Here is a 27,522-nt window from a genome sequence, read left to right as displayed (position 1 = left end):
ACCAGAGACTGCGGACACAGTACAGGAGATGACCAGAGACTGCAGACATAGTACAGGAGATGACCAGAGACTGCGGACACAGTACAGGAGATGACCAGAGACTGCGGACACAGTACAGGAGATGGTCAGAGACTGCGGACACAGTACAGGAGATGGTCAGAGACTGCAGACACAGTACAGGGGATGACCAGAGACTGCAGACACAGTACAGGAGATGACCAGAGACTGCGGACACAGTACAGGAGATGACCAGAGACTGCGGACACAGTACAGGAGATGACCGGAGACTGCAGACACAGTACAGGAGATGGTCAGAGACTGCAGACACAGTACAGGAGATGGTCAGAGACTGCAGACACAGTACAGGAGATGACCAGAGACTGCAGACACAGTACAGGAGATGACCGGAGACTGCGGACGTAGTACAGGAGATGACCGGAGACTGCGGACACAGTACAGGGGATGGTCAGAGACTGCAGACACAGTACAGGGGATGGTCAGAGACTGCAGACACAGTACAGGAGATGGTCAGAGACTGCAGACACAGTACAGGAGATGACCAGAGACTGCAGACACAGTACAGTAGATGACCAGAGACTGCAGACACAGTACAGGAGATGACCAGAGACTGCGGACACAGTACAGGAGATGACCAGAGACTGCGGACACAGTACAGGAGATGACCAGAGACTGCGGACACAGTACAGGAGATGACCAGAGACTGCGGACACAGTACAGGAGATGGTCAGAGACTGCGGACACAGTACAGGAGATGGTCAGAGACTGCAGACACAGTACAGGGGATGACCAGAGACTGCAGACACAGTACAGGAGATGACCAGAGACTGCGGACACAGTACAGGAGATGACCAGAGACTGCGGACACAGTACAGGAGATGACCGGAGACTGCAGACACAGTACAGGAGATGGTCAGAGACTGCAGACACAGTACAGGAGATGGTCAGAGACTGCAGACACAGTACAGGAGATGGTCAGAGACTGCAGACACAGTACAGGAGATGACCAGAGACTGCAGACACAGTACAGGAGATGACCGGAGACTGCGGACGTAGTACAGGAGATGACCGGAGACTGCGGACACAGTACAGGGGATGGTCAGAGACTGCAGACACAGTACAGGGGATGGTCAGAGACTGCAGACACAGTACAGGAGATGGTCAGAGACTGCAGACACAGTACAGGAGATGACCAGAGACTGCAGACACAGTACAGTAGATGACCAGAGACTGCAGACACAGTACAGGAGATGACCAGAGACTGCGGACACAGTACAGGAGAAGACCAGAGACTGCGGACACAGTACAGGAGATGACCAGAGACTGCGGACACAGTACAGGAGATGACCGAGACTGCGGACACGGTACAGGGGATGACCAGAGACTGCGGACATAGTACAGGAGATGACCAGAGACTGCGGACATAGTACAGGAGATGACCAGAGACTGCGGACATAGTACAGGAGATGACCAGAGACTGCGGACATAGTACAGGAGATGACCAGAGACTGCGGACATAGTACAGGAGATGACCAGAGACTGCGGACATAGTACAGGAGATGACCAGAGACTGCGGACATAGTACAGGAGATGACCGGAGACTGAGGACTCAGTACAGGAGATGACCGGAGACTGCGGACACAGTACAGGAGATGACCAGAGACTGCGGACATAGTACAGGAGATGACCAGAGACTGCGGATAGTACAGGAGATGACCGGAGACTGCGGATAGTACAGGAGATGACCGGAGACTGCGGACACAGTACAGGAGATGGTCAGAGACTGCGGACACAGTACAGGAGATGGTCAGAGACTGCAGACACAGTACAGGAGATGACCAGAGACTGCGGACACAGTACAGGAGATGACCAGAGACTGCGGACACAGTACAGGAGATGACCAGAGACTGCAGACACAGTACAGGAGATGACCAGAGACTGCGGACACAGTACAGGAGATGACCAGAGACTGACAGACATTTCCCCCCTATTTTTTTGGGGGGGGAAAGTTTGTCATATGGAGCAGAAAAATACAGTAACTCACTTTTTACAAAATGGCTGAATTTCTGGGATTTAGCTTTAAAGTTACTTGGAAAAAGAAAATTTGTTTACAAAAAGTCTGCAAAAGAAGATTCCTAAGACTTCTCTCACAGTAGAATATAGTACAGTGAGTGATAGTTGTCAGCATAGGACAGGAAGTATGTTTCTGGCAGGATCACCAGGTAAAAACCAAAGGGGAAAAAAAGCTTAAAAAGAAAACGAATGCAGCCACCACATCTAAGGACTAGTGATCTGCAATATATTGTGTTTTGGGGTTTATGTCCACTTTAAATACAGAGTAGTGGGTTAGGATTGGCTGTATCCTGTGTGGGTTATTGAAGTCAATTTGTAACTTCCCTTGAGGGGGGCGCTGTCCTGCTGCTATAGGGTAGAGGTCAAAGTGAACCAAAGGGAAGTGAACTGATTTACTGCTACAGGGTGGCTGTTCTGTGCAAAGTCACGTGTATAAACGTCATTTTGCATTTCTGCCACAGGGGGCGCGTGCCTGCCGCCGGAGAGCTGCTTCTGCTGTGATTGGACACAGCAGAAGTCGATCAACAGTTGCTGGCCGGTAGATGAGCAACGGCACCCGTTGATCGCCGAGAGCTGACATAACAGCTCTGATTATGTAAACAAAGCAGAATTGTGTTATGTCCACAGCGATCTGCTAGGTTTTATTCAGGGAATAAATTATAGCAGATCGCCAAGTAAAAACAGGTGATGGCCGGTAGATGAGCAACGGCACCCATTGATCGCCGAGGACGCTGACATAACACAGCTCTGATTATGTAAACAAAGCAGAGTTGTGTTATGTCCACAGCGATCTGCTAGGTTTTATTCAGGGAATAAATTCTAGCAGATCGCCTAGTAAAAACAATGCACACAAAAACACTGGTTAGGCTCACAATTAACCCTTTGATCACCCTAGATATTTAACCCCTTCCCAGCCAGTGACAGTGTATTTTTTTAGCACTGATCACTGCATTAATGTCACTGGTTCCCACAAAGTGTCAGTTAGTGTCAGATTGTGCGCCGCAATATCGCAGTCCCGCTATAAGTTGCTGATCGCCGCCATTACTAGTATTTCATTAACAACCTATATCTTTTGCACAAACAATCAGTATATACACTTATTGGGCTTTTTGTAACAAAAATATGTAACTGAAAACATTTTGGCCTAAATTTATGAAAAAATTAGATTTTTTTAAAAAATTTTATTGGATATGTTTTATATGCGAAAGTATATTGTTTGTTTTTAATCACTTCCTATCCGGCCCATGTACATAAATGGCCGGACGGGAGCATGTACATAAATGGCCGGACGGGAGCAGTGCAGGAGCGGGTTGCCGTTCATAAACGGAACCCGCATTTTCAGCCAATGCGTACTCCCTGGGAGAACACCAATCACTGTATGGGACCTCTGTGTGAGGTCCCGATCATGTGATCACTGATCGGCCAGTCAGTGATCACATGAAGAGTGGTAAGCGAGATGTCACTTCTGACGTCATTGCTTACTACGTGTGAAATTTGTGAATGATCACAGAGGTCACATGGTACAGGGCTATTCACAACAGCCCTATACCATGTGACAAGCTGTGACCAATCACAGCTCACTCAGTATTTCACAATGGCTGCAAGAATGCAGCCAGAGAGAAGGAGACATGATTGCTTTGACATCCTTTATGGGTGTAAAAGCAATCCGTGTAAAAAAAAAAAAAGAAACTTCATCACCCCCCACAAGTAGTAGTGTCACTATGGTGACACTGCACTGCTAGGGTGACAGTATGTATAAATAAAAAACAATATAAAAAAAATTAAATAAACATGAAAAACAATTTTTTTTTAAAATATAATTTTTGGTTATAAAATAATTTGGATTTTTTTTTGCTAAAAATATAACTGAATAAATTTTGGTCAATATTTATGAAGAAAGATTATTTATGTGCAAAATTTTATAAGAAAAACAATTTTTTTTTCAAAATTTTTGGACTTTTTCATTTATATAGCAAATAAAAAAAAAATCCCAGTGGAGAATAAATACCACCAAAATAAAGTTTTATCTGTCTCAAAAAAATGCTAAAAAAGTCATATGGGTACAGTGTTGCATGACCGCGCAATTGTCATTCAAAGTGTGATAGCGCTGAAAGCTGAAAATTGGCCTGGACAGGAGGGGGGGGGGGGGGGAGTGTCCGGACTGGAAGGGGGGTGAAAGCGTCCGGACTGGAAGGGGGGTGAAAGCGTCCGGACTGGAAGGGGGGTGAAAGCGTCCGGACTGGAAGGGGGGTGAAAGCGTCTGGACTGGAAGGGGGGAAAAGTGTCCGGACTGGAAGGGGGGGAAAGCGTCCGGACTGGAAGGGGGTGAAAGCGTCCGGACTGGAAGGGGGGGAAAGCGTCCGGACTGGAAGGGGGGGAAAGCGTCCGGACTGGAAGGGAGGGAAAGCGTCCGGACTGGAAGGGGGTGAAAGCGTCCGGACTGGAAGGGGGTGAAAGTGTCCGGACTGGAAGGGGTAAATGTCGGTGATTTTTCATTTACAGCGCAAAAAATAAATGCAGAGGGGACCAAAAACCACTAAAAGAAACCTGTTTTTTGGGAAAAAAATGACCTACATTTTATTTATGTACAGCGTTGCATGACCTTGCAATTGTCAGTTAAAGTAACGCAGCTTCGTATCGCAGAAAATGCCCTGGTCAGGAGGGGGGGGGGGGGTTAAATATTCCGGAGAGCAAGGGGTTAAATGCAGAGACGTGGGTTAGGGTTGGGAGTTAATGAAGGCAATACTTAACTTAAACTGAGGGGGGCGCTGTCCTCGGCTTATAGTTTACCACAGACCATAGCCCAGAGTCTCACAGATGTCTCCTTTCTCCTGCAGTAAAAAGCCGCAAACCGTCCATCGGGGAGCTGATATTACGGCACACCAACAGCCCAACTCGAGCGAGGCAAGCCGCACAAATGGCCTTTCAGCACGTCCGGGACGGGCAGGTCCTGCACGCACTTTCCGGGACATCCATCTTCAAGTCGTCGGCGGAAAAGCAGAACGAGGCGCTGCGAGTCAAGAATGCTGTGTACTGCGCAGTAATATTCACCGAGTTCATGAAGGAGCTGGCGGCCATAACGCAGGAGCACGCCGTCACTTCGCCGTACCTTCCGGCGGACACGGAGGAGTGAATGGGGCCTCCAAAATGAAACATCAGTTCAGGTGCACTCCATGCAGTGCATTGGCCTGCAGTTGGCGGGTGCTGCAGTGACGAAACAACGGATGGCGCCATCATAAGACGAATCGCGTGTCATCAGCTCAGCAAAACTACTTAACTATGTGGGCTTTTGTCACGTGGAGGATAGCAGTGTTTTGGAGCTGCAGGTCAACGCCTTCATCAGGCAACAGTCCTAAAATAGCACCCAAAGGCCAATCCTGAGCTGTCCAAAGATAGTCCCACCCACCACCAAATGACAAAAAAAACATTGGCTCCCTTTGACCTGACTCATCACCTCCACCGGTTAAGGTGCCTTTTGAGTTGGTTGCTTCAGCACCACCAAACGACAACAAACATTGGCTCCCTTTGACCTGACTCGTCACCTCCACCGGTTAAGGTGCCTTTTGAGTTGGTTGCTTCAGCACCACCAAACGACTACAAATATTGGCTCCCTTTGACCTGACTCATCACCTCCACCGGTTAAGGTGCCTTTTGAGTTGGTTGCTTCAGCACCACCAAACAACAACAAATATTGGCTCCCTTTGACCTGACTCGTCACCTCCGGTAAAGGTGCCTTTTGAGTTGGTCGCTTCAGCATCACCAAACGACAACAAACATTGGCTCCCTTTGACCTGACTCATCATCTCCACCGGTTAAGGTGCCTTTTGAGTTGGTTGCTTCAGCAGCACCAAATGACAACAAACATTGGCTCCCTTTGACCTGACTCATCACCTCCACTGGTTAAGGTGCCTTTTGAGTTGGTTGCTTCAGCAGCACCAAATGACAACAAACATTGGCTCCCTTTGACCTGACTCGTCACCTCCACCGGTTAAGGTGCCTTTTGAGTTGGTCTCTTCAGCACCACCAAATGACTACAAACATTGGCTCCCTTTGACCTGACTCGTTACCTCCTCCGGTTAAGGTGCCTTTTGAGTTGGTCGCTTCAGCACCACCAAACAACAACAAACATTGGCTCCCTTTGACCTGACTCGTCACCTCCGGTAAAGGTGCCTTTTGAGTTGGTCGCTTCAGCATCACCAAACGACAACAAACATTGGCTCCCTTTGACCTGACTCATCACCTCCACCGGTTAAGGTGCCTTTTGAGTTGGTTGCTTCAGCAGCACCAAATGACAACAAACATTGGCTCCCTTTGACCTGACTCATCACCTCCACTGGTTAAGGTGCCTTTTGAGTTGGTTGCTTCAGCAGCACCAAATGACAACAAACATTGGCTCCCTTTGACCTGACTCGTCACCTCCACTGGTTAAGGTGCCTTTTGAGTTGGTCTCTTCAGCACCACCAAATGACTACAAACATTGGCTCCCTTTGACCTGACTCGTTACCTCCTCCGGTTAAGGTGCCTTTTGAGTTGGTCGCTTCAGCACCACCAAACAACAACAAACATTGGCTCCCTTTGACCTGACTCGTCACTTCCGCCCGTTAAGGTTCCTCTTGAGTTGGTCACTTCAGCACCACCAAACGACAACAAACATTGGCTCCCTTTGACCTGACCTGTTCAGCTGGTCGCTTCAGCAATGCTCCATAACTTCTGCAACGCATTGGTTATTTAAGTTTTTTGAGCTCGTTCATCACCCCTGTTGCCACACCATCAACATATTCTTTCATTTGTAGGCCTCTATGTTTAGTGCTAGATTGCAATAAACTTTATTGGCATCAGACAAACTCTGTTAGGGTTCTTCTCCCCCCACCAGACACGATTCTGCCACAATAAGCTCTCTCCCATTGACTTTGTCTTTATTGAGGTGTCTTCTCCTCCACCAGACAAGATTCTGCCCTTTTCACCTAATAAGGGCTTAGTCATTTGGTTCTTTATATTTGTATGGGCGGCGGTGATTGCTGTATAGCTAAGCCAATGTTTGTTGTCTTGGGTGGGACTGCCTTTTTTTGGGGGGGGTTCATAATAAGCTTTATTGGCATCATACACACTCCACCAGGAATCTTCTTCCCCACCAGACAATATTCCACCCCTTTCAGGGAATACAGGCTTAGTTATGGGGGTTCTTTAATTTGTAGGAGCGTTGGTGGTTGCTGTATAACTAAGCCAATGTTTGTTGTCTTGGGTGGGACTGCCATTTTTGAGGGGGACGGGTTCACAATAAACTTTATTGACATCAGACAAGCTCCATTAGGCATCTCCCCCCTTCCCCACCAGAGAAGATTCCACCACTTTCATCTGATAAGGGCTTAGTGATAGGGTACATTTATTGGGCATTGGTGATCGCTCTTTAGCCAAGCCAACTGTTCGTTGTCTTGAGGGATTACCTTTTTTTTTGGGAAGTGGTTCGCTCTGGGTTGTATTGCCTGATGAAGGAATCCCCTTGCAGCTCCAAAATGTCGCCATCCTTTATGGGCCAAAGCTTACGTTGGGTCTACGGCCACACCACCCCGATTGCACTCAATCTCTTCTGATTTTGGAAACTAAGCAGGGAAGGACCTGGTCAGTGATTAGATGGGAGATGAAGTTCACGGTGGGTCTAAGGCCACACTACTCCAAATGCACGCCCGATCTCTTCTGATTCCGGAAGCTAAGCAGGGTCAGACCTGGTCAGTGATTAGATGGGAGATGAAGTTTACAGTGGGTCTAAGGCCACACTACTCCAAATGCACGCCCGATCTCTTCTGATTCCGGAAGCTAAGCAGGGTCAGACCTGGTCAGTGATTAGTTGGGAGATGAAGTTCACGGTGGGTCTAAGGCCACACTACTCCAAATGCACGCCCGATCTCTTCTGATTCCGGAAGCTAAGCAGGGTCAGACCTGGTCAGTAATTGGATGGGAGACCAAGGTCACGTTGGTGTGCTGATGACATTCAGCGTGTGTCCTCTGGTGCAGAACATTTTAGGATGATGTCTCCTGTGTAGCGGCAGAGGCCACCGGATGACCTCTCTTCTGGATTTACAGAGCGGCCAAAGCCTGGAGCGGCCATCCGTTGTTTCCCAAAATTCAGCTGGTCTGTAGAGACACAACCCGATCCAGCTGAGAACGTCGGACAAACGCGGCAAAGGAGACGTAGACTCCAATCTGAGACCTCTTCCTGTGGATGTCCCTGAATTCCCAGCTGGAACTGAACCCGCCGACATCTATTCGATAACAGGAAGCTGTTTTGTTTTTTTTTTTGTTTTTTTAACTTATTTAAGTGGCAGTGTGTTCTGAAGGGCAGTGCGTCCTTGTGTATGTATATATCTGTATGTACATGTGTGTATATATATATATACATCTATTTATACGTACACCACCATGCGTATACTGCACCCTACATTTCATTTAGGGCATTGTGTATATAGCTCGAGAAATTCAGCCCACTGGAGTTCTAGAAGATCCAGTTTTAACGGTTCACTTTTTCGGGGTGCCCTCAGACCCGTCAGCTCCACCAGTTGGCACCCCGTTATAGCTAGCTCTTTTAGCGTCACTGACATATGTGTCTTATCGCACCAGTTTCTGGGTGTCTACTCGCCTATCCTTTAGCGTCACCCAAAAAAAAAAAAAAAAAATGTGATCGTAGATTGGGTGATTGTTCGATCAGTTATCGCGTTATCCTGTGTGTGCCCCCTGTGCGTTCCCCAAATGTCTTTGCTCCTCGGAGACTTACCTGACCATGATTGGTTTTCTGTGTTGCAGCCTTTTTTTTAATTTTTTTTTTTTTTAATTTTTAACCACTTCATGGCATTGATAGCTCCTAGATACAGGGATGTTCCCTGGTCTGCTCCCGCTCACCACCCTGACATCATTTACCATGGCTCCCCTGGGGGAAGGGGGAATCCTTCACGGTACCATAAGAGCTGTAGAGTTGCTCGGATCACTTTTACTAGGTAACTAGGACCCAGCTGAAGAAAATGGTACCAGGCTCATGGCTGCTGCTTGTTTTAGGCTAGGTCAGGGGTGGGCAACTGTGGCCCTCCAGCTGTTGGTGAGCTACAAGTCCCATCGTGCCTCTGCCTTTGGGAGTCATGCTTGTAACTGTCAGTTTTGTAATGCCTCATGGGACTTGTAGTTCTGCAACAGCTGGAGGGCCACAGTTGCCCACCCCTGGGCTAGGTTCACACTATAATTCTCCTGTGAATGTGATTCAGCGCAGTGCAGTTTGAACCCATTCATTCTGAATGGGCTAAAACCGCACCGCATTTTACGTGGCATGCACTACTTTTGGAAACGGATCACGTGGTACTTTTTGTACAATGCGATCCGACACAAGGCAAACGCACGTCGTTCACATTGCAACACCCGCTGCAGATGGCGAGGGCGGTGCATTTTGATCACGGTGCAGGTTTCCCACACCCATGTTCTAGTGTGAACCAGTTGAGTTCAAGCCTGTTTAACCAGTTACCATCCACAGGCCATTTACAAAGTGTTAGCTAACCTGTAAAAGAAAAAAAAATTAAAAAGTGAACGAACGTAGTACCGCCTCCTCACCCCCCCCCCCCCCCCCCCGGTCCCCGCTGTACTTCTGGGGATGCTGAGCTGTCTGTGCGCATGCAGCCAAACCAGTGGTCTGGAGATTTGAAATCCCCTCTCTTCTCCTTGCAGGACTTTTGGGATGGTCCAGATTCTGATTGGTCAGCGCTTGCACAGTCAATCACTCTGGTTTGTCCCGGGGTGGGGCAGGGACGGGCAACCGCGGCCTTGCAGATGGGAACGAAGTCCCATCGTGCCTCTGCCCAGCTGTCAGTCTTCCCATGATGCCTCTGAGAGTCATGCTTGTAACTGTCAGTCTTGCAATGCAACAGGCAGTTCCACAACAGCTGGAGGGCCGCACTTGCCCGCCCCCGCTGTACGGTGTTCACTTTTTCATTTTTTTTTCTGTTACGGTGATTTAACGCTTTCCCGGAGGTTTTAGGCCAGGGGTGTCAAACTGGCAAAACTACAAGTCCCATCATGCCTCTGCAGTCACGCTTGGAACTGTCAATCTTGCAATGCCTCATGGGACTTGTAGTTTGGCAACAACTGGAGGGCCGCCATGTTTTAGGTGGTTTTCCAGCACTGGGTGGTCCTCAATGCAGAGAGCTGCTTACATCATTATGCTATGAGTGCAGGGCACCTCGGGGGTGGGTCCATGACACCCTGCACTGGCAGGATGTGTCCGTCTTTGGTGGAGAAGAGGTAACCATCGCAGCCGGGAGCTGCTGTTTTGATTTAAACACTCAGGGGGGCTCCCAATATTTTTTGGGGGGCTTTGTTGCTTTACTGTTTTATGGGTATATCCTCCCCATTGTACACCATGTTGTCCATAGATGGGCGTGACACCTATACGAGCCTGGAAGCCAATCAGTGTTGTCATGTGTGGGGGGCCGAATAGATCTATCACAGTACTTACTGTACAAGAGGTGACTCTGCCTCGCGCCCAATATCTCCCAGGTAGGTCTGCCACCCTTTGTGTGTTTCTGCGGCACACCGGTCACCCTAGGGAGACCCATCTGCGGTGCATTTTGTATATATTTCTCCGAATTTTTCTTATATAGCTTAAAAATAGGGAAAATGAACAACTACCTATGAATGTATAATCACAGAAGAGAATCTAAAAACTGCCATACAAACTGCCACGTTCCCCCCCCCCCTCCCCCATCCCTAAAACGGCTGGAGGGGCGAGCTGACGGACATGAAGTGGTTAATATGACCGAGAATAATTTTGGAGGTGCGGGAACCTCTAGCGGCCAGTCACCTTTCATCGTTCCAGCCGCCTTCTGCTCACGATTGACGCACCTTTCCAGCCTTGGACTTGCACCCCTCCAGAGATTTTAATATGGTGAGTAGGTGGAGATCCATGGTGCCGCAGATCCGTCGGTGCCCACAGGGAGGATGACACAGCGGTGCTAAGCTCCAACTTACCGGATAAGAAAAGGGAATGTAGAACTCCTTTTTGTTTCAACGAATCTTCTTCCCGAGTGTGGCAGAGCTGTATAAATGGAGGGTTTGGATGGAATGAGGCATTTAGCACCTTCAATCCTCACGGATTTTCCAGGTCTTAAGGTGGAGCACCTTCTGAGTAATAAGAGCAGGTTACATTGTTTGTATTTAAGTCTTACGGCTTGAGCCCACTAGCAGTTGGCAGGCGGTAAAATTGTGCCACGTTTTTACCACCCTCAACTGGCACTCCCTTTAGCTGCAGGTGCTGCGACCTGGATTGTACACATGCCATGGTCACACTGCGAGGACCATACCCCCTGATGCTTTTGGTGGGCATAGCAAGTGAATGGGGGGGGACGCTCTGAAAGCACAATGTACAATGCATGTTGCCGGGATCAGGGGGTTAAAGCAGGCAATGAGGAGGTGATACAACGCCCGTCAAACGCACTTCAGAGACCAAAGCATGTGTGCATGAGCCCTACAAGTGTATGCAGGGGCGTATTTACCACAAGGCAGACATGGCACTTGCCTAGGGTGGCACTTTCCAAGGGGGCAGCACTTCCCCCCAGAAAGGATGAAAGAAGGGCTATGGGAACCAGGTGGGATCCGAGAGAGGCTGCGGGCTGCTTAATGGTGTATGTAGAGCCTGACTCTCATTCCCAGGGATGTCCAGAAATGAAGATGAGTGTCTTTCTCTCTATTAGCGGAGAGGTTAGTGGAAGGCTCTCCCAGGTGGGGGGCAGCGGTTTTGGTGGTCAGTATCAAGCTCTCTCCAGGGGAAGGTGGGTGGGTTGGTGTTGGTTGGTGTCCGAGGGGGCAGACGATTTTTGTGTTGCCTAGGGCAGCACAAAACCTAAATACACCAATGAGTGTATGTCTGGGATCAGTAAAAAAAAATAGTGGCTGGTCAGGTTACCATCTGCATGGAGTTTGCATGTGCCTTTGTGGGTTTTCAATCCCTAAATCTGTTACAGAGTTTAGGAAAAGGAACTTACTAAAGCACAGGGAGAACATGCGGTTTCTTCTCACTTTCCAAGGACATGCTGGTCGGTCCATTGCCTCCAGTATACAAGATAGGGACATTAGATTGCAAGCCGCTTGAGGTCAGGGGTCGCTGTGAATGCACAGTAAGTCGCTGCGTAAATTCTCGGCGTGATATAAAGGCCTGGAATAAACATTCAGCTGTGCAATACATGCACACTCCGCCATATTATTTCCCTAAGGCCTTGTTCATATGGGCATGCCTAAATGTACACCCATACGAAGGGCCATCTGTGTCCACACGGGTGTTCCATGCTTTCCCTTATCGGAAGTCCCATTCATGCCAATTGGGATGCAGCGGTTGCAAGGGTGCTGCTTCAAATTTGCCATCTGTGTCCGCTCAGGTGTTCCATGCTTTCCCGTATCGGAAGTCCCATTCATGTCCACTGGGATGCAGTGGTTGCAAAGGTGCTGCTCTAAATTTGCCATCTGTGTCCGCTCAGGTGTTCCATGCTTTCCCGTATCGGAAGTCCCATTCATGTCCACTGGGATGCCGTGGTTGCAAAGGTGCTGCTCCAAATTTGCCATCTGTGTCCGCACAGGTGTTCCATGCATTCCCGTATTGGAAGTCCCATTCATGTCCACTGGGATGCAGTGGTTGCAAAGGTGCTGCTCCAAATTTGCCATCTGTGTCCACACAGGTGTTCCATGCATTCCCGTATCGGAAGTCCCATTCATGTCCATTGGGATGCAGTGGTTGCAAGGGTGCTGCTCCAAATTTGCCATCTGTGTCTGCACAGGTGTTCCATGCATTCCCGTATCGGAAGTCCCATTCATGCCAATTGGGATGCAGCGGTTGCAAGGGTGCTGCTCCAAATTTGCCATCTGTGTCCACACAGGTGTTCCATGCATTCCCGTATCGGAAGTCCCATTCATGCCAATTGGGATGCAGCGGTTGCAAAGGTGCTGCTCCAAATTTGCCATCTGTGTCCACACAGGTGTTCCATGCATTCCCGTATCGGAAGTCCCATTCATGTCCATTGGGATGCAGTGGTTGCAAGGGTGCTGCTCCAAATTTGCCATCTTTGTCTGCACAGGTGTTCCATGCACACCCGTATCGGAAGTCCCATTCATGCCAATTGGGATGCAGCGGTTGCAAGGGTGCTGCTCCAAATTTGCCACCTGTGTGAGTGGGAACTCTTCCCATTGGGATACCAGTTCTGGTGACAACCAGGGATTCCATCACTTTGAAGGGATTTCCTATCACTTTCTGTTTTCACTACAGGATAGAAAACGAATGGAAATTTCCCCAATGGCAAAAAAAAGAGTGGTTATAAATTTCCCTTAAGCTGGCCATATACCAGTGGATTTTCAAACGAACATTGGCACAAAAAGTTTCAGTGCGTTCGATGACTTGAATGCTGTTTCGAAACGCGTTTGCTTTTAGCATTCGATTTTGGAGTGCATGAAGTTTACTGAACGAAAACCAAATACGCCTGCTCCTTCAAATTTTCTTGTCACCCAGGTCGAACATAAACGATGATTTGACCCCACTGAACAGTAGAAAATCCAATAAAGGAGTCAAATTTTACTAGTGTATGGCCAGCACTAATCCATATAAAAAAAAACAAAAAAAAACACTTTTGCCTTTTAGTTCTGCTTTAAAGGCTTGACGTGTTTGGTATCTAGTTACTTGTCGCAGCCTCATCTTTTATATTTTACCCCTGAAAAATCGGATATTGTCCAATTTGTGCATGCTAAAAGTCATTTTGATTATTGTTTTAAACCTTTGCAACATAAAAAAAATTGCTACTGCCACCATTTTATTCTACGGGGGCCTCTGCTTTCAAAAAGGATATCGTTGAGGTAGTTTTCTTGGAAATTTTAATGTGTGCAATAAATTTTAAAAATTTTCACAGTAGCAAAGTGGTTCATAAACATTCAACGTTGCCAAATATTATTGAAATAATCATTTTTGGTGCCTAATGTCCACAGTTGATGAAAGAGAAAATGGACTGGGAGTTCCATCTCTATAGATTTGAAACTTTGGCCTTTTCTAATGTCTGGGGGTAGCCATAGCTCAAGTCTGGTGGGGGAGTGGGGGTTAGCCCATTCCATTTTTTTATCCTCACAGAACTCACTATCTGTGTGAAGGGAAGAAACACTTATCTGCCACCTTTGGTGGCTTTTCAGCATCTCATCACCTTGGATGCTAAAGGCTCCAATAATGCAGGGTAAGCCCTTCTGCAGATATTTTGGGGTGAAAATTGGGACTAAGTAGACCCAAGTAGCCTGGGCCTAAGAGGTCCCAGGCGGCCTTGGGCTTAAGGGGTCCCAGGCGGCCTTGGGCTTAAGAGGTCCCAGGCGGCCTTGGGCTTAAGGGGTCCCAGGCAGCCTTGGGCTTAAGGGGTCCCAGGCGGCCTTGGGCTTAAGAGGTCCCAGGCGGCCTTGGGCTTAAGAGGTCCCAGGCGGCCTTGGGCTTAAGAGGTCCCAGGCGGCCTTGGGCTTAAGAGGTCCCAGGCGGCCTTGGGCTTAAGAGGTCCCAGGCGGCCTTGGGCTTAAGAGGTCCCAGGCGGCCTGGACCAAAGGGGTCCCAGGCGGCCTGGGCCTAAGAGGTCCCAGGCGGCCTTGGGCTTAAGAGGTCCCAGGCGGCCTTGGGCTTAAGAGGTCCCAGGCGGCCTTGGGCTTAAGAGGTCCCAGGCGGCCTTGGGCTTAAGAGGTCCCAGGCGGCCTTGGCCTTAGAAGACCCCAGGCGGCCTGGACCAAAGGGGTCCCAGGCGGCCTGGGCCTAAGAGGTCCCAGGCGGCCTGGGCCTAAGAGGTCCCAGGCGGCCTGGGCCTAAGAGGTCCCAGGCGGCCTGGGCCTAAGAGGTCCCAGGCGGCCTGGGCCTAAGAGGTCCCAGGCGGCCTGGGCCTAAGAGGTCCCAGGCGGCCTGGGCCTAAGGGATCCCAACTAGCCTGGGCCTAGGGGGTCCCAGCTAGCCTGGGCCTAGGGGGTCCCAGCTAGCCTGGGCCTAGGGGGTCCCAGCTAGCCTGGGCCTAAGGGGTCCCAGCTAGCCTGGGTGGAGGGTGTCATGTAGCCTGGGCCTAGGGGGTTCAACATACATCAGAGCAGCCAGGGCTGTTGTCATCGGAAGAGCTCTCCTTTTCTGGAGTTTTCACAAGTGTGAACATTTGTGAAATTTTGATTAGAAGGAACCATCCAATCCATCAGTCTAGGGTTCAAGGAATCTTTGCATCCATTTCTCAGATTCTCCAATTATACAGCTTGCCATAAGCTCTAATCCTCCCTCCTCAGAGCTAACAGAATTCGATTCTATTCACATGACTTACCGACCATCATTTTATTTTTTTATATTTTTAATTAGATTTTTTTTTTTGTGTGTGTGTCATAAAAGCCATACGGTCTGCAGATATTCTGCAATCTTTCCACCTTTAAACACAAGTGGTGGAAACACATGAAATTCGATATTTGATTGAAAATCTGTACGTTTAAATATAAAGACCGGTCTGTTTACAGTCCCATCGTTTTCCGCGCCTGGGCCTCCCAGCCTGAGGGTGGCGATGTTCAGCACTGCACTAACCCCCCCCCCTCTCCTTTAAATATGGGGAACACTCTGCGTCTCAGCCACCCTCTTCAGCTGATGACGATTTCTCATGAAATCAATGATTTTTCGTTTGCTCAGAATGTTTGTATGTTAGATTGTGTATATGATCATACTGCGGCGGAGGGGGGACCCTCTCGTCTGACCGTTTTGCACATCCGTTTTTTGTACTAGATTTTATCATTTTGTATCTTCTTGTGTTGCCAAAATCGATTTAGTGGTTGTGTCCTGACACTGGGCAGACGCGCGTCTTCGTGCGATTATGTCACAGCCGGTCGGACCCTCTTGTTTGTGTGTGTGTGTGTGTGTGTGTGTGTGTGTGTGTGTGTGGCGGCTGCTGCGATTTCAGCCGTTTTTTTTGGATCTTTTGCTTTTTTGTTTTGCACGCCTGTTTTAATTATTTTTACTGTAATTGTTCTTAAAAAAAACAAAAAGGGAATTGACTCTCCTGTCCGTCTGTGTGTTTCTTGTATCGATTGACTTTCAGAGGCAGACTGAGCCTGATTACCAATCAAGTGGCAACCTTTGACTTCTACACTGCCCAGAAAAAGGCTGAGCTTGTTCCTTGGGGGCGGGACCTTGTGTGTTTCTTGTATTGATTGACTTTCAGAGGCAGACTGAGCCTGATTACCAGTCAAGCGGCAACCTTTGACTTCTGCACTGCCCAGAAAAAGGCTGAGCTTGTTCCTTGGGGGCGGGACCTTGGGCCACCTCCAGGCCAAGTCTTATACAGAGAAGCATGTTCTGTGATTATTTTAGAATGGAGGCAGCGTGTTCAGTCTTGAGTCGTGTAAATAGGTCACACTGCCTCTCTGCCAAATCAGTGTGACATCTCTGATGGTGACAACCAATAAAAAGAAAAAAAAAATGGGTGAATCCTTCCTGTGTGGCCTTCTGTTTGTTCTGATGATTTGTTCTATGTCTTATAGCCCCGGTGCTTTTCCCACCACTCTCCCTCCTTTACTGCTACTAAAAAAGAAAAAGCTTGCCCAAACAACATACTCTCATTACTAAATAATGCGGTCGCTGTGTGCGTTGTAGTAGAATTATCTGTAGTAGCATTAGGTAGCTACAGTAAGTAGTCACGGCCAAGTAGATGATTCCTTTACACCCTAATGGCCAACTGTCTACAGCCTAGAGTCATTTACAGTACAATTCCAGGTTTTGTTGGGCCTTAGCTGGCCCAAACAAACTATTTTCATTAAATAACTTTGTGTCTGCTCTGTTTCCTGTGATGAACTGTAGTAGCATTGGCGCTGTGTTCCGGCAGCAGTGCAGGCGACTTCCCCTCTGAGTGAGGCCTTGTAGTCATTGAAAAAAGACAAGTACTCTCCTGAATGGTGGATGTAACGGAACCGGACCCCGACTGCACTAGGGTATTTCCGTTAGAATACCGCTTCCCTGTCCGAATACAGATTCACGGACACCACCGCTGACCATACAAGACGAACCAGACTTGTCTTAAAACAGGAAGTGGACTGCTTTATTTTAACATAGATACAAGATATATACACAGGGCGGGGAAATACACCCAGTAACAGGAAACACATCAGCAGGCTGTCCCATCAGGGGGAAGGGCTGCCGGAAACACCCCCCCACCAAGCCAATACACATAGACACATACATCCCATAAAGTTTGCTCCCAAGCAAGACACACAATAGAACATTGGGTCCACGTGGCATTAAACAATGAACAACCCCCACACCCCACCTATACATGTCTACGCAATAGCAGGATATTTCACCCTACACCCCTAACAGGCACAGGGTGACTTACACATAATAGGGATATGGGGAGCTGAGACATGGGTCTCCCCGCCTCTTCAAAGGGGGCTGTGTTCCATGGGCCCCCCACCCAAAGTGACTCCTGTCACAGTGGAGGAGAAGCTTTCAGGCCGACTCTATTTCTGGCAGCAGACAGGAAGTCGCCTGTACTGCTACCGGAACACAGCGCCAATGCTAATGCCACGTGGACCCACTGTTCTATTGTGTGTCTTGCTTGGGAGCAAACTTTATGGGATGTATGTGTATTGGCTTGTTGGGGGGTGTTTCCGGCAGCCCTTCCCCCTGATGGGACAGCCTGCTGATGTGTTTCCTGTTACTGGGTGTATTTCCCCACCCTGTGTATATATCTTGTATCTATGTTAAAATAAAGCAGTCCACTTCCTGTTTTAAGACAAGTCTGGTGCTGTTTCGTCTTGTATGGTCAGCGGTGGTGTCTGTGGATCTGTTTTCGGACAGGGAAGCGGTATTCTAACGGAAATACCCTAGTGCAGTCGGGGTCCGGTTCCGTTACATTCACCATTCAGGAGAGTACTTGTCTTTTTTCAATGACTACAAGGCCTCACTCAGAGGGGAAGTCGCCTGTACTGCTGCTGGAACACAGCGGCAATGCTACTACAGTCCATCACAGGAAACCGAGCAGATGCAAAGTTATTTCATAAAAATAGTTTGTTTGAACCAGCTAGGCCCAACAAACTATTTAAACCTGGAATTCAGCTGTAAATGACTCTAGGCTGTACCATAAACCAGTGGTTCTGGATATACAGTTGGCCATTAGGGTGTAACGGAATCATCTACTTTGCCATGACTACTGTAACGGAACCGACCCCAGACTGCGCTTGGGTACTTCCGTTAAACTACCGCTTCCCCATCCGAACACCGACAACAGACACCGCAGCCGACCATACAAGACTAGACGACACCAATCTTGAAGTAAACCAGGAGGTACACTAGTTTATTGGAACACAGATACAAGATATATACACTCGGGACAATCCGCCTTCCCTGCATAATGACACAGGGCGGGGCAATCTACATTTAGTAACAAGAGACACCCCAACAGGCAGTCCCATCAGGAGCAAGGGCTGCTGGAGACACCCCCCCCCCCCCCCCCACCAAGCCAATACACATAAACACATACATCCCATAACAGTTTTCTGCCAAACCAGACACACAGTAGAACAATGGGATGCAACCACATAACATCAAAGAATAAACAACCCCCCACCCCAATATTAGGACAGATCACCTTGTACCCCTAACAGGCACAGGGTGATTTACACATAAGAAGGATATGGGGAGCTGAGACAGGGTCTCCCCACCTCTCCAAAGTGCGCTGGTTTCCATGGGACCCCACCCAAAGTGACTCCTGTCACAACTACTACCCAGAAATGAGGAACGGTTTGGGATATGTGATGGAATGAGACCGGAATATTGTGTTCTAGGAAAGTTTTACTGTGCTATGCACTGGTTTGATTTGAGGGCTTTTTGTTTCTTTAGCCATTCTCAACCAGGGTTCCTCCAGAGGTTGCTGGAGGTGTGGCTGATTGGTCTTCCATTTCATGGTCCCTGCAACGATCCAGGGTTGATGCCATTGGAAGAGCCAGCTGCAGGTCACCAAAAACGTTTTTGGCTGTCTGGTGGCCAGTGGAATGAGTGCAGCTTACATTGGCCATCAGAATGCCACAGACAGATCCTGCTGACGTGCAGCTGGCTCCGCCAGTGGCATCGGCCCGAGATCTTTGTAGGCACCATCCAATGGATGACCAGTCAACCACAGCTGAAGGAATCCCTAGCAACCTCCTGAGGAACCTTGGGTTCCATGGAATCCTGGTTAAGAATTGCTGGCTTGAATCCAATGAAAATGCTGGTTTCTTGGTTACTCCAGAGGAACCCTTGAAAGCATTTTCAGGTTTTGGGAATCTGCTGCTAAAGCCAATTCATTGGGAAACATGTCCCTCACATGGCCAATGGAAATTCCCCTTACATTGGCCATGAGAATGCCACAAAAAGGGGGCATTTTTTCCCACTGACCCCAATGAATTGGCTTTAGCAGGGGTTTCCCAAAATCTGAAATTTTTTTCAAGGGTTCTTCTGGAGTAACCTAGAAAACATAATTTTCATTGGATTCAAGCCAGCCATTCTCAACCAGAGTTCCTACAGAAGTTGCTGGAGATTCCTTGAGCTGTGGCTGATTTGGTCTTCCATTTGATGGTCCCTGCAAAGATCTAGGGTTGATGCCATTGGCAGAGCCAGCTGCATGTCACCAATTATCTTTTTAGCTGTCTGGTGGCCAGTGGAATGAATGCGGCTTACATTGGCCATCAGAATGCCACAGACAGCTAAAAAGATTATTGCTGACGTGCAGCTGGCTCCGCCAGTGGCATGGGCCCTGGATCTTTGTAGGCACCATCAAATGGATGACCAGTCAACCACAGCTGAAGGAACCCCTAGCAACCTCCTGAGGAACCTTGGGTAAGAATGGCTGGCTTGAATCCAGTGAAAATGCTGGTTTCTTGGTTACTCCAGAGGAACCCTTGAAAAAAATGTCAGGTTTCGGGAATCCACTGCTAAAGCCAATATATCCAATAGCTGTATGGTATGAGGTACAAGGAAATTCAAGATGGAATTAAACAACAACAACTTTACTGTAAAAAATGTTCAAGTTTAACAGCTGTTTTGTAAGGGCAGGAGCGGTGGAATGGACAGGCAGGCCTAATGGTAGGGTCACGCACCGACTGACGACAGCCACCACCCGCAGACCGGAGTCCCTCAGGGCACGGAGTCTAAGTCCCAGGCTGCCTTTCACCAGGGCCCCTGATGGTGGGGATGGACTTGACGCAGCCAGAGACCAGGTCGCGGCCCCCGAGTAACCCCAGCTGCAGCAATGGCCGCCGCCAAAGGCGTAAGCTGGCGGGAACCAGATGGGAAACAATAGCGTGGTCGGACAGGCCGGGTCAATAACAGCGGAACAGACGGTACAAGACGGTAGGCAAGAATACTCAGGTCACGGGCCGGGTTCAGCAACGGAAGGTCAGGTAATGGGATAAGGCAGAGAATAGTCTTGTCGGTTTTCAGGAAAGCAACGAGAGCAGAACAAGAGCTTGCTGCAACACAATCATACAGGACACGAATGCAAAGAGCAACTGCAAACAGCAGGCTTAAATGTGATCAACCACACCCCTCTGGAGGAGGAGCTGCAGAGACCTGAAAGCATAAAGGCTCCCACCATGCTTTGCAGAAACCTAAGATGGATGCCAGCACATGGAGCAGCATGCTCTAAGGAAAGGTAGGACCTTGACATGTTTGAAGGAAAAATGTAAAATTATCCCCCCATGCAAAGTAATACGTCAGTTTTTGGAAGATGCAGGTGAATTAAAGCCACCTAAAGTCGTCTTCTATCTCCCAGGCTTCGGTGACCTCAGTGTCTCTGAATTACAGTAATAATGAAAAAGTAGGACACCTAGGGTCGGAAGGGACTAAAGCAGCCTTTTTCAACCTTTTCCCCCAAAGGAACGCTTGAATTAAATTTCAGGTTTTCACTCCAATGAAAGATCAGTCAGCCACAACTCAAGGAACTCCTACCAACCTCCTTAGGAACCTTGGGTTCAATGGAACCCTGGTTAAGAATAGCTGGCTTGAATCCAATGAAAATGCTGGTTTCTTGGTTACTCCAGAGGAACCCTTGAAAAAAATATCAGGTTTTGGGAATTCAGCACTAAATCCAATTCATTGTGAAAAATGTCCCTCACATGTCCAGTGGAAATGCCCCTTACATTGGCCATCAGAATGCCACAAAGAGGGGGCATTTTTTTTCCACTGCCCCCAATGAATTTTTTTTTTTACCTTGACCCAAACACACTTACCCTGGCACTGAACTAGATCAAACCTTGATCTGAGTATTTGTTTTTTATTTATTTTTTTTATTATTTATTTATCTTTATTTTTTTTAACAGACTTTTTTTTCCCTCTATGCCAGGATTTAGAGAGTTAGGCTGGCCATACACTATACCATTTTATTACAAATTTCTGTCCCAATTTCTGCCCAACTTCCTTTAGATTTACCTTCAACTATGTAGTGCAAGGGCCTGCCTAATCGGATAGAATTAAAGTGTTGTTTAAGTTTGACCTCCTATTATATGGTTTTTGGTAAATCTAAAGCAAAAATCTCAAGAAAATTGTATAATGTATGGCCAGTAATACAATGTATCTCTTCATAGAGAAAAAAAAAACACAAGGGGGCCGGGCTGTACAGTGACTGATCACTGTGATAGCCAATCATTGGCGATCATATGACCCAGAATCAGGAGTCACGGGTCCTGATCGTTAGAACGGGACCTGGGGCTTTCAGTGACACCGTGGCCTTTGTGCTGGGAGCGCGCTGTCTGGCGCGCTCCCAGCACAAAGGTACGCAAATAAGCGGCCCCGACAGAAAAAGCCCAGTTCTGCGAGCCCGCATATTTGTGTGACGTCGGCATCAAGGGATTAAGTACCTACAAACCAAATAATAACTGGGTTCTCTGTGAGAACTTTCTATTAAACTCAAAAACCTTACTTGGCATCTTGAACAATTGCACTTGAATCACAAATGTACCACAATTAAAAATTTGGAAAAAGGAGTAGGATCATGTGGGAGATCAGGGGCGGACTGACAACTCAAGGGGCCCCCGGGCAATAGGGGATCATGGGGCCCCTGTGTCCTCACCCACACTCAAACCACACCCAAAAAAGCCTATGAAAGGTACTAGGGGCATCTCATGGGGACCCCCTACTGGGCCTGGGCCCTCGTGCAGTGCTCGAATGGTCAGTCCGCCCCTGTGGGAGATACAAGAACGGAGATACTTCCACCGAACTCAGGAAGAGTGAAGGACTTGAAGAACGTTGAGGTGAGATGATGACCAGCGTGTGGTCTGCTGGAATGAGGTGGAGAAGAATACTTATGTAAAGAAATACAGAGGTCAGGGCTACACACCGAACCTTTCTAGCGTCAATATATTCAAAATGTGAGTAAGCAGTTATGCGTGCAAAAAGTCATTACAGGTACATCAGCGGGAAATAACTGGAGTAATGCCGGCCATAGATGGGTCGTTATCGGGCAAATTTTCGGCCGATAAACGAAAAATCGGTCAGTGCCATTGCCAATGCTGCCACCAATGCTCACAAGAGAATGGGACAAGAAACCAGTTTGACAGAGACGGGAGCACACCAAACAATGTGGCAGCAATACAAATACATTGTTTTTATTTGGATACAAATGGATACATTTGTTGCAACTGCAAGACTTTTTCATATAAAATATAATAGCTGACTTTTCTCCTCTTCCTCCTCCTCCTCCTCTTCGAAACAATATATACACATATACGTGTGTGCATTTACAGTAAATAGAATGCTGGCAACCTTGCAGGCACAGATCATGCGCAGATTTTTTTATCGGTAAAACGATCGGCCGATTTGCCCATCATTGCTGGGAAAATCGGCCGTGAATTTTCCAACATGACCGATAAAAAAAAACTGCGAAAAACAGCCGACCAATTAACCCACTTTATTTTCGACCCATCTATGGCCGGCATAAGTTGGAAGATGCTTTATAGATTTTTTTTTTTTTCCCTTCCTCTGGATCCATTGTGGATATAAGGTTCTGTATATGGAGGTTTTCTATTTATTTTTGCTGTTGTTTGAACTAGATGGTCTTTTTGCAACCTAAATAACAAATCTGTGCTTGTACAGGTCACATGTTTCTCCATACGTAGACACCACCAGGTATTGTCGCCGGCTGCAATGAAGGATGAAGAGGTAAACGAGTGCTGGAAAGTGAATATAACTGGAGTGGAACTTTATAAACACATTGTCGCATTGCCGTGAATGGGAATGGTAACTTTGTCTCTTTAAAGAGAATTTAGGAAGTCAAATATTAACTTTGATGTCATTTCCGTGTGATCTAGATTACAGAGAACTCTCTGCAGGATCACTGGGAGTGTTCTTCCTAAAGCGTTTGCTGTGTCATCTCCTCCCGCCCTGTTTTACAGGATCACCTTCAGTTTTCCATGGCAGATTTAAAGGTGATTGGTTGCTGCGACAAGAGTACTGATAGTGACGCTTTGATCCACAAAGCTTTGTTATATTGGAGAGACAGCATGGAGTCTGCAGTGGGTGTGTTTGAGAATTTCTCCTGCATCACAAGCAGGGCTTCCCAGATCACCAAAAGAAGGGAATAGGAGGATTGGTGAACTGGGTGAACATATGAAGTACTCAACAGGTTGGGTGTGCAACTGTGACTTCAATTTTAAACCACCTTTGCATATTTATTATTGGTCATAGAATATAAAAAGGAATGAATAGATAAGCACACCGACATTCAACACAAGTGAAACAAAAGCTTGACTCAAAGCAGAAGACATCAAGGAACCGATTACCAATACTGAGCACCACCTAAGAGAGAGAGATAGTATCACCTTCCTGGTGATGGAGGCCAATGGAGAGAGGGCTTCCCTTGCGGCTAAGTTCCGAACTGCCATGAGAATGGGACAGGGGGAGTCTGGCCCAAAGTTGCACAGGTCGCCCGTAGGAGTGCTGGTTGGTGGTCCACTCAGAAGCACAGCTGGTGCATGGAGATAGGTCTGCAGACAGGATGCACCTGTGCGTGGTATGCAAGCCCTTCCGGGATTTAGATGTTTACTGGGTAGTCGGTTCAAGCCAAGGTCAGGTACCAGGTGGTAATCAGAGCAGACGTAGTCAGATAGGATAGCCGGTCATACACAGAGTCAGAGAGAAAGTATCTGTAAGCCAAGCCCAGGTCAGGTCAGGGGTAAATCAGAGTCGACAGGTCCAGGAGCAAGCCGAGTTGGTAACAGGAAATCACAGGTCAGCATCACAGGAACAGGACACGGGGAGCTAGAGATCATCCAGCAACTTGAGGAAGTGATGAGCCTCCTTATAAAGGCCGTCTGGCACCAAACTGAGGCTAATGTGTACTTCTGCGGCCATGCAGAGTACTGGCAGAAATGCCAGATCTTCCAGAACTTCTGCCGTGGACAGGACCCTGACAGGCATATTGAGAGATAAGACCATGGCCTGGACTAGGGGTTGGAAGGAGGAGGTGGGTAGAGGTAAAGAAAGAAGGTGAAAAAAAGGAAATAGGGGTAGGTGAGAGGGCAGTTAAAAAAAATCAGATAAAATACAAAAATAATAACCCAGTAATAATAATAAAAAAATAATTTTATAGGGGGCAAAAACATAATTGAGACACCAAAAAATCCAACAATTCTCATTGAGTATTAGTTGAAATCTCATCACAAATTTTTTGGTGGCGCAAGTGCAAAAAGTAGGTTTTGGGGGGGTTTCGCTCATAAATGACATTGCGTGCTAAAGGTGACCTCAAATTTCCAAAGGTTACATCTTGGACGTGACCATTTCAAATGATCCCGTGGTCTTTCTGGCATAAAAACACTCTCATTCACCATTTATGATAATTTTACCCTTCCTACAATGAAAAGTTGGCCATCGCCGTAGGATGACCTTTGATAACCAATCCCAATGTCTACACATAATCTCCCGTAATTGAGTCTGAATCCAAATGTGTGCTGCCAGCCTGTAAAATGGTGTTCCCCTCTGATCAAGTTCAGTTACATTTGATGGTGATGGTTTGTGGACTGAAGTCTTCAAGTCATGCCACAAATTTTCAATGGGGTTTAAAGCTGAGTTCCATCCAAAAGTGAAAGCTCTGTTTTTCTGAATCCTCCCTCCGCTGCCACATTTGGCACCTTTTGGGGGGGGGGGGGGAGCAGGTACCTGGTTTTGACAGGTACCCGTTCCCACGTCCGGCTGAGTTTGTCACGGTGAACAGAGTCAGAAGTTCGGCATCCCCCACAGCCCTCTGGGACACTTCCAAGGTTCCAGAGGACTGCAGCCCATACACACAGCGCAACACGCTTCAAGCATGCGCAGTAGTGAAGCCGGTTTCCCTTAGTCAAGATGGTGGTCAGCACTCAACAGCCAATTGAAGAATCGGCTTGGGGTGAGGACACCGCTAGATGCATGGACAGTTAAGTGCCCAACTATTAAAGGTCAGCAGCCACTATTTGTAGCTGCTGACTTTGAATTTTTTTTGGGGGGAGGGTGGTAGGGGCCGGAACTCTGCTTTAAGTCTGGGATCTGACTAAGCCATACAAGGACATTCACCTTTTTCTCCTTCAACCTCTGTTTGGCCATTTTTGCTGTGTGCTTTGAGTAATGGTCGTGTTGGAAGGTAAACCTTCCTATTGACAGGGCAGCAGATTTTCCTCCAGAATGTGATGATATTTGCCCCATCCATTTTTCCTTCTATCCTGACAAGTGCTCCAGTCCCTGCTGCAGAGAACCCCCCCCCCCCCCTCCATAACAGGATCTTCCCCCTTCCATGCTTTTCTGTAGGAATGGTGGTATTTGGATGGTGAACTGGGTTGGATTTCCGCCAGACATATCGTTTAGTGTTGAGGCCAAATCCTTCCATCTCTGTCTCATCTGACCAGAACACCCTTTTCCATGCGGCCTTCTTCAAGGCGCGTGATGGCAAAGCTCAGTGGTGACTGCATGTGGCCTTTCTTGAGGAGTGGCTTTTTTCTTGCAACCCTCCCATACAAACCACATTTGTGGAGAATTTGTGATATTGGTGTCACATGCACACAATGACCACTCTTTGTCATCAATTCCTGACACGGCTTCAGAGTTGCTGGAGGCCTCTTGGTTGCCACTCTGACCAGATTCCTCCTGGCTCTTTCATCCAGTTTGGAGCGACGTCCTGATCCAGGGTGGGTCTGTGTGGTACTAAATAACTTCCCATAGTTAACAAGAGTCACGGATTCACCAGGGCAGTCCCGCTTATTGTCCCATTGTCCCGTGACTTTTGTGTCCTGATTTCTGCAATGTACTTGCCTCTTTCATATCTATTTATTCTGGTCACCGTGTCGATCAAACGCCAAGGCCGCAGCATTGTAAAGGGATCACTTTCATCTGACTGCGGAGACGGGTCTGCAGGCAGACCCCAATCCTTGCAGGGAGCCACCACAAAGTCATGCCTTGGTCATGCCCTCCTCATCAGCGGCACAGCGTTCAGTGATGGCAGGGGGCACAGAGGTGGCATAAGAGTGCAGGGGAGTGCAGTTGTGGAGAGGGAGGGTACAGCGTGCAGAGGAGTTTGTGGTGGGGTGGCAGTGGTGTGTGGTGTAGACATTGGTGACAGATGTGCACAGCAGGAGTGCAGAGGTATGTTGGGGGTGGGAGCAAGGAGTGCGCAGGTGGGTGCAGAGGTGTGCAAGGGAGTACAGTGGTAACAGGGTTGTGCAAAGGGCACGCTAATACTGCCTGGATGTGAAAAGTGTTTGTTGTTACTGGGATTTAGGGGGAGGATTGGTAGCAGAGGGGTACATTAGAATGCTATGGAGTATAGTGGTGAAGGAGGTATATTGAGGGGGTACAGAGGTATGCAGGGGGCATATTGATGGCAAAGGTAGAGGGAGGAAGTTCAGTGGTGGCGGGGGGCACAGAGGTGGCATAAGAGTGCAGGGAAGTGCAGTTGTGGAGAGGGAGGGTACAGCGTGCAGGGGTGTTTGTGGGGGGGGGGGGGACAGTGGTGGCAGTGGTGTGTTCTGGGGTATAGAGGTTTCTGGGGATGGACATTGGTGACAGATGTGCACAGCAGGAGTGCAGAGGTATGTCGGGGGTGGGAGCAAGGAGTGGGCAGGTGGGTGCAGAGGTGTGCAAGGGAGTAAAGTGGTGACGGGGTTGTCGGGGCAGAGGGGTACATGAGAATGCTGTGGAGTATAGTGGTGACAGAGTTATATTGAGGGGGTACAGAGGTTTGCAGGGGGCATATTGATGGCAAAGGTAGAGGGAGGAAGTTCAGTGGTAGCAGGGGGCACAGAGTGCAGGGGAGTGCAGTTGTAGCAGAGGTGTGCTCAAGGGGTACAGAGGGGTGTGAAGTGGCTACAGTGATGGCAGATGGGTACAGGGGGCGAGCAGGGGTGTGTGAGAGCATGTAATAATTCAGAGGTGTTTGCATAGTTGCC

The 27,522-nt window shown here is 48.2% G+C and overlaps 2 protein-coding genes across 2 annotated transcripts in view; both read left to right on the top strand.

Annotated features, from left to right (window-relative positions):
• The window catches only part of LOC149438023 (FHF complex subunit HOOK-interacting protein 1B-like), a 30,656-nt gene extending 14,083 nt beyond the window's left edge, over window positions 1-16,573 (top strand). The window contains exon 3 of the mRNA XM_089660331.1: window positions 4,929-16,573. Coding sequence (XP_089516457.1) covers window positions 4,929-5,224 — 296 coding nt within the window. The 3' untranslated portion in view covers window positions 5,225-16,573. The remainder of the gene's footprint in view (window positions 1-4,928) is intronic.
• Window positions 12,153-16,573, top strand: LOC149438022 (uncharacterized). The gene is made up of 2 exons (XM_089660330.1): window positions 12,153-14,786; window positions 14,889-16,573. The coding sequence occupies exon 1, from the start codon at window positions 12,153-12,155 to the stop codon at window positions 13,281-13,283; it is 1,131 nt and encodes a 376-aa protein (XP_089516456.1). The 3' UTR covers window positions 13,284-14,786; window positions 14,889-16,573.
• Window positions 16,574-27,522: the final 10,949 nt, after the last annotated feature.

This window comes from Staurois parvus, unplaced genomic scaffold, assembly GCF_062004578.1.
Source record: "Staurois parvus isolate SC_StPar_1 unplaced genomic scaffold, SC_StPar_1.0 ptg001225l, whole genome shotgun sequence".
Lineage (NCBI taxonomy): Eukaryota > Metazoa > Chordata > Amphibia > Anura > Ranidae > Staurois > Staurois parvus.
This window is presented reverse-complemented; position numbering and strand designations above follow the sequence as displayed.

Coding starts and splice junctions, on each gene's coding strand:
- LOC149438022 (XM_089660330.1), top strand. CDS start 12,153: ATGCTGGTCGGTCCATTGCCTCCAGTATACAAGATAGGGACATTAGAT.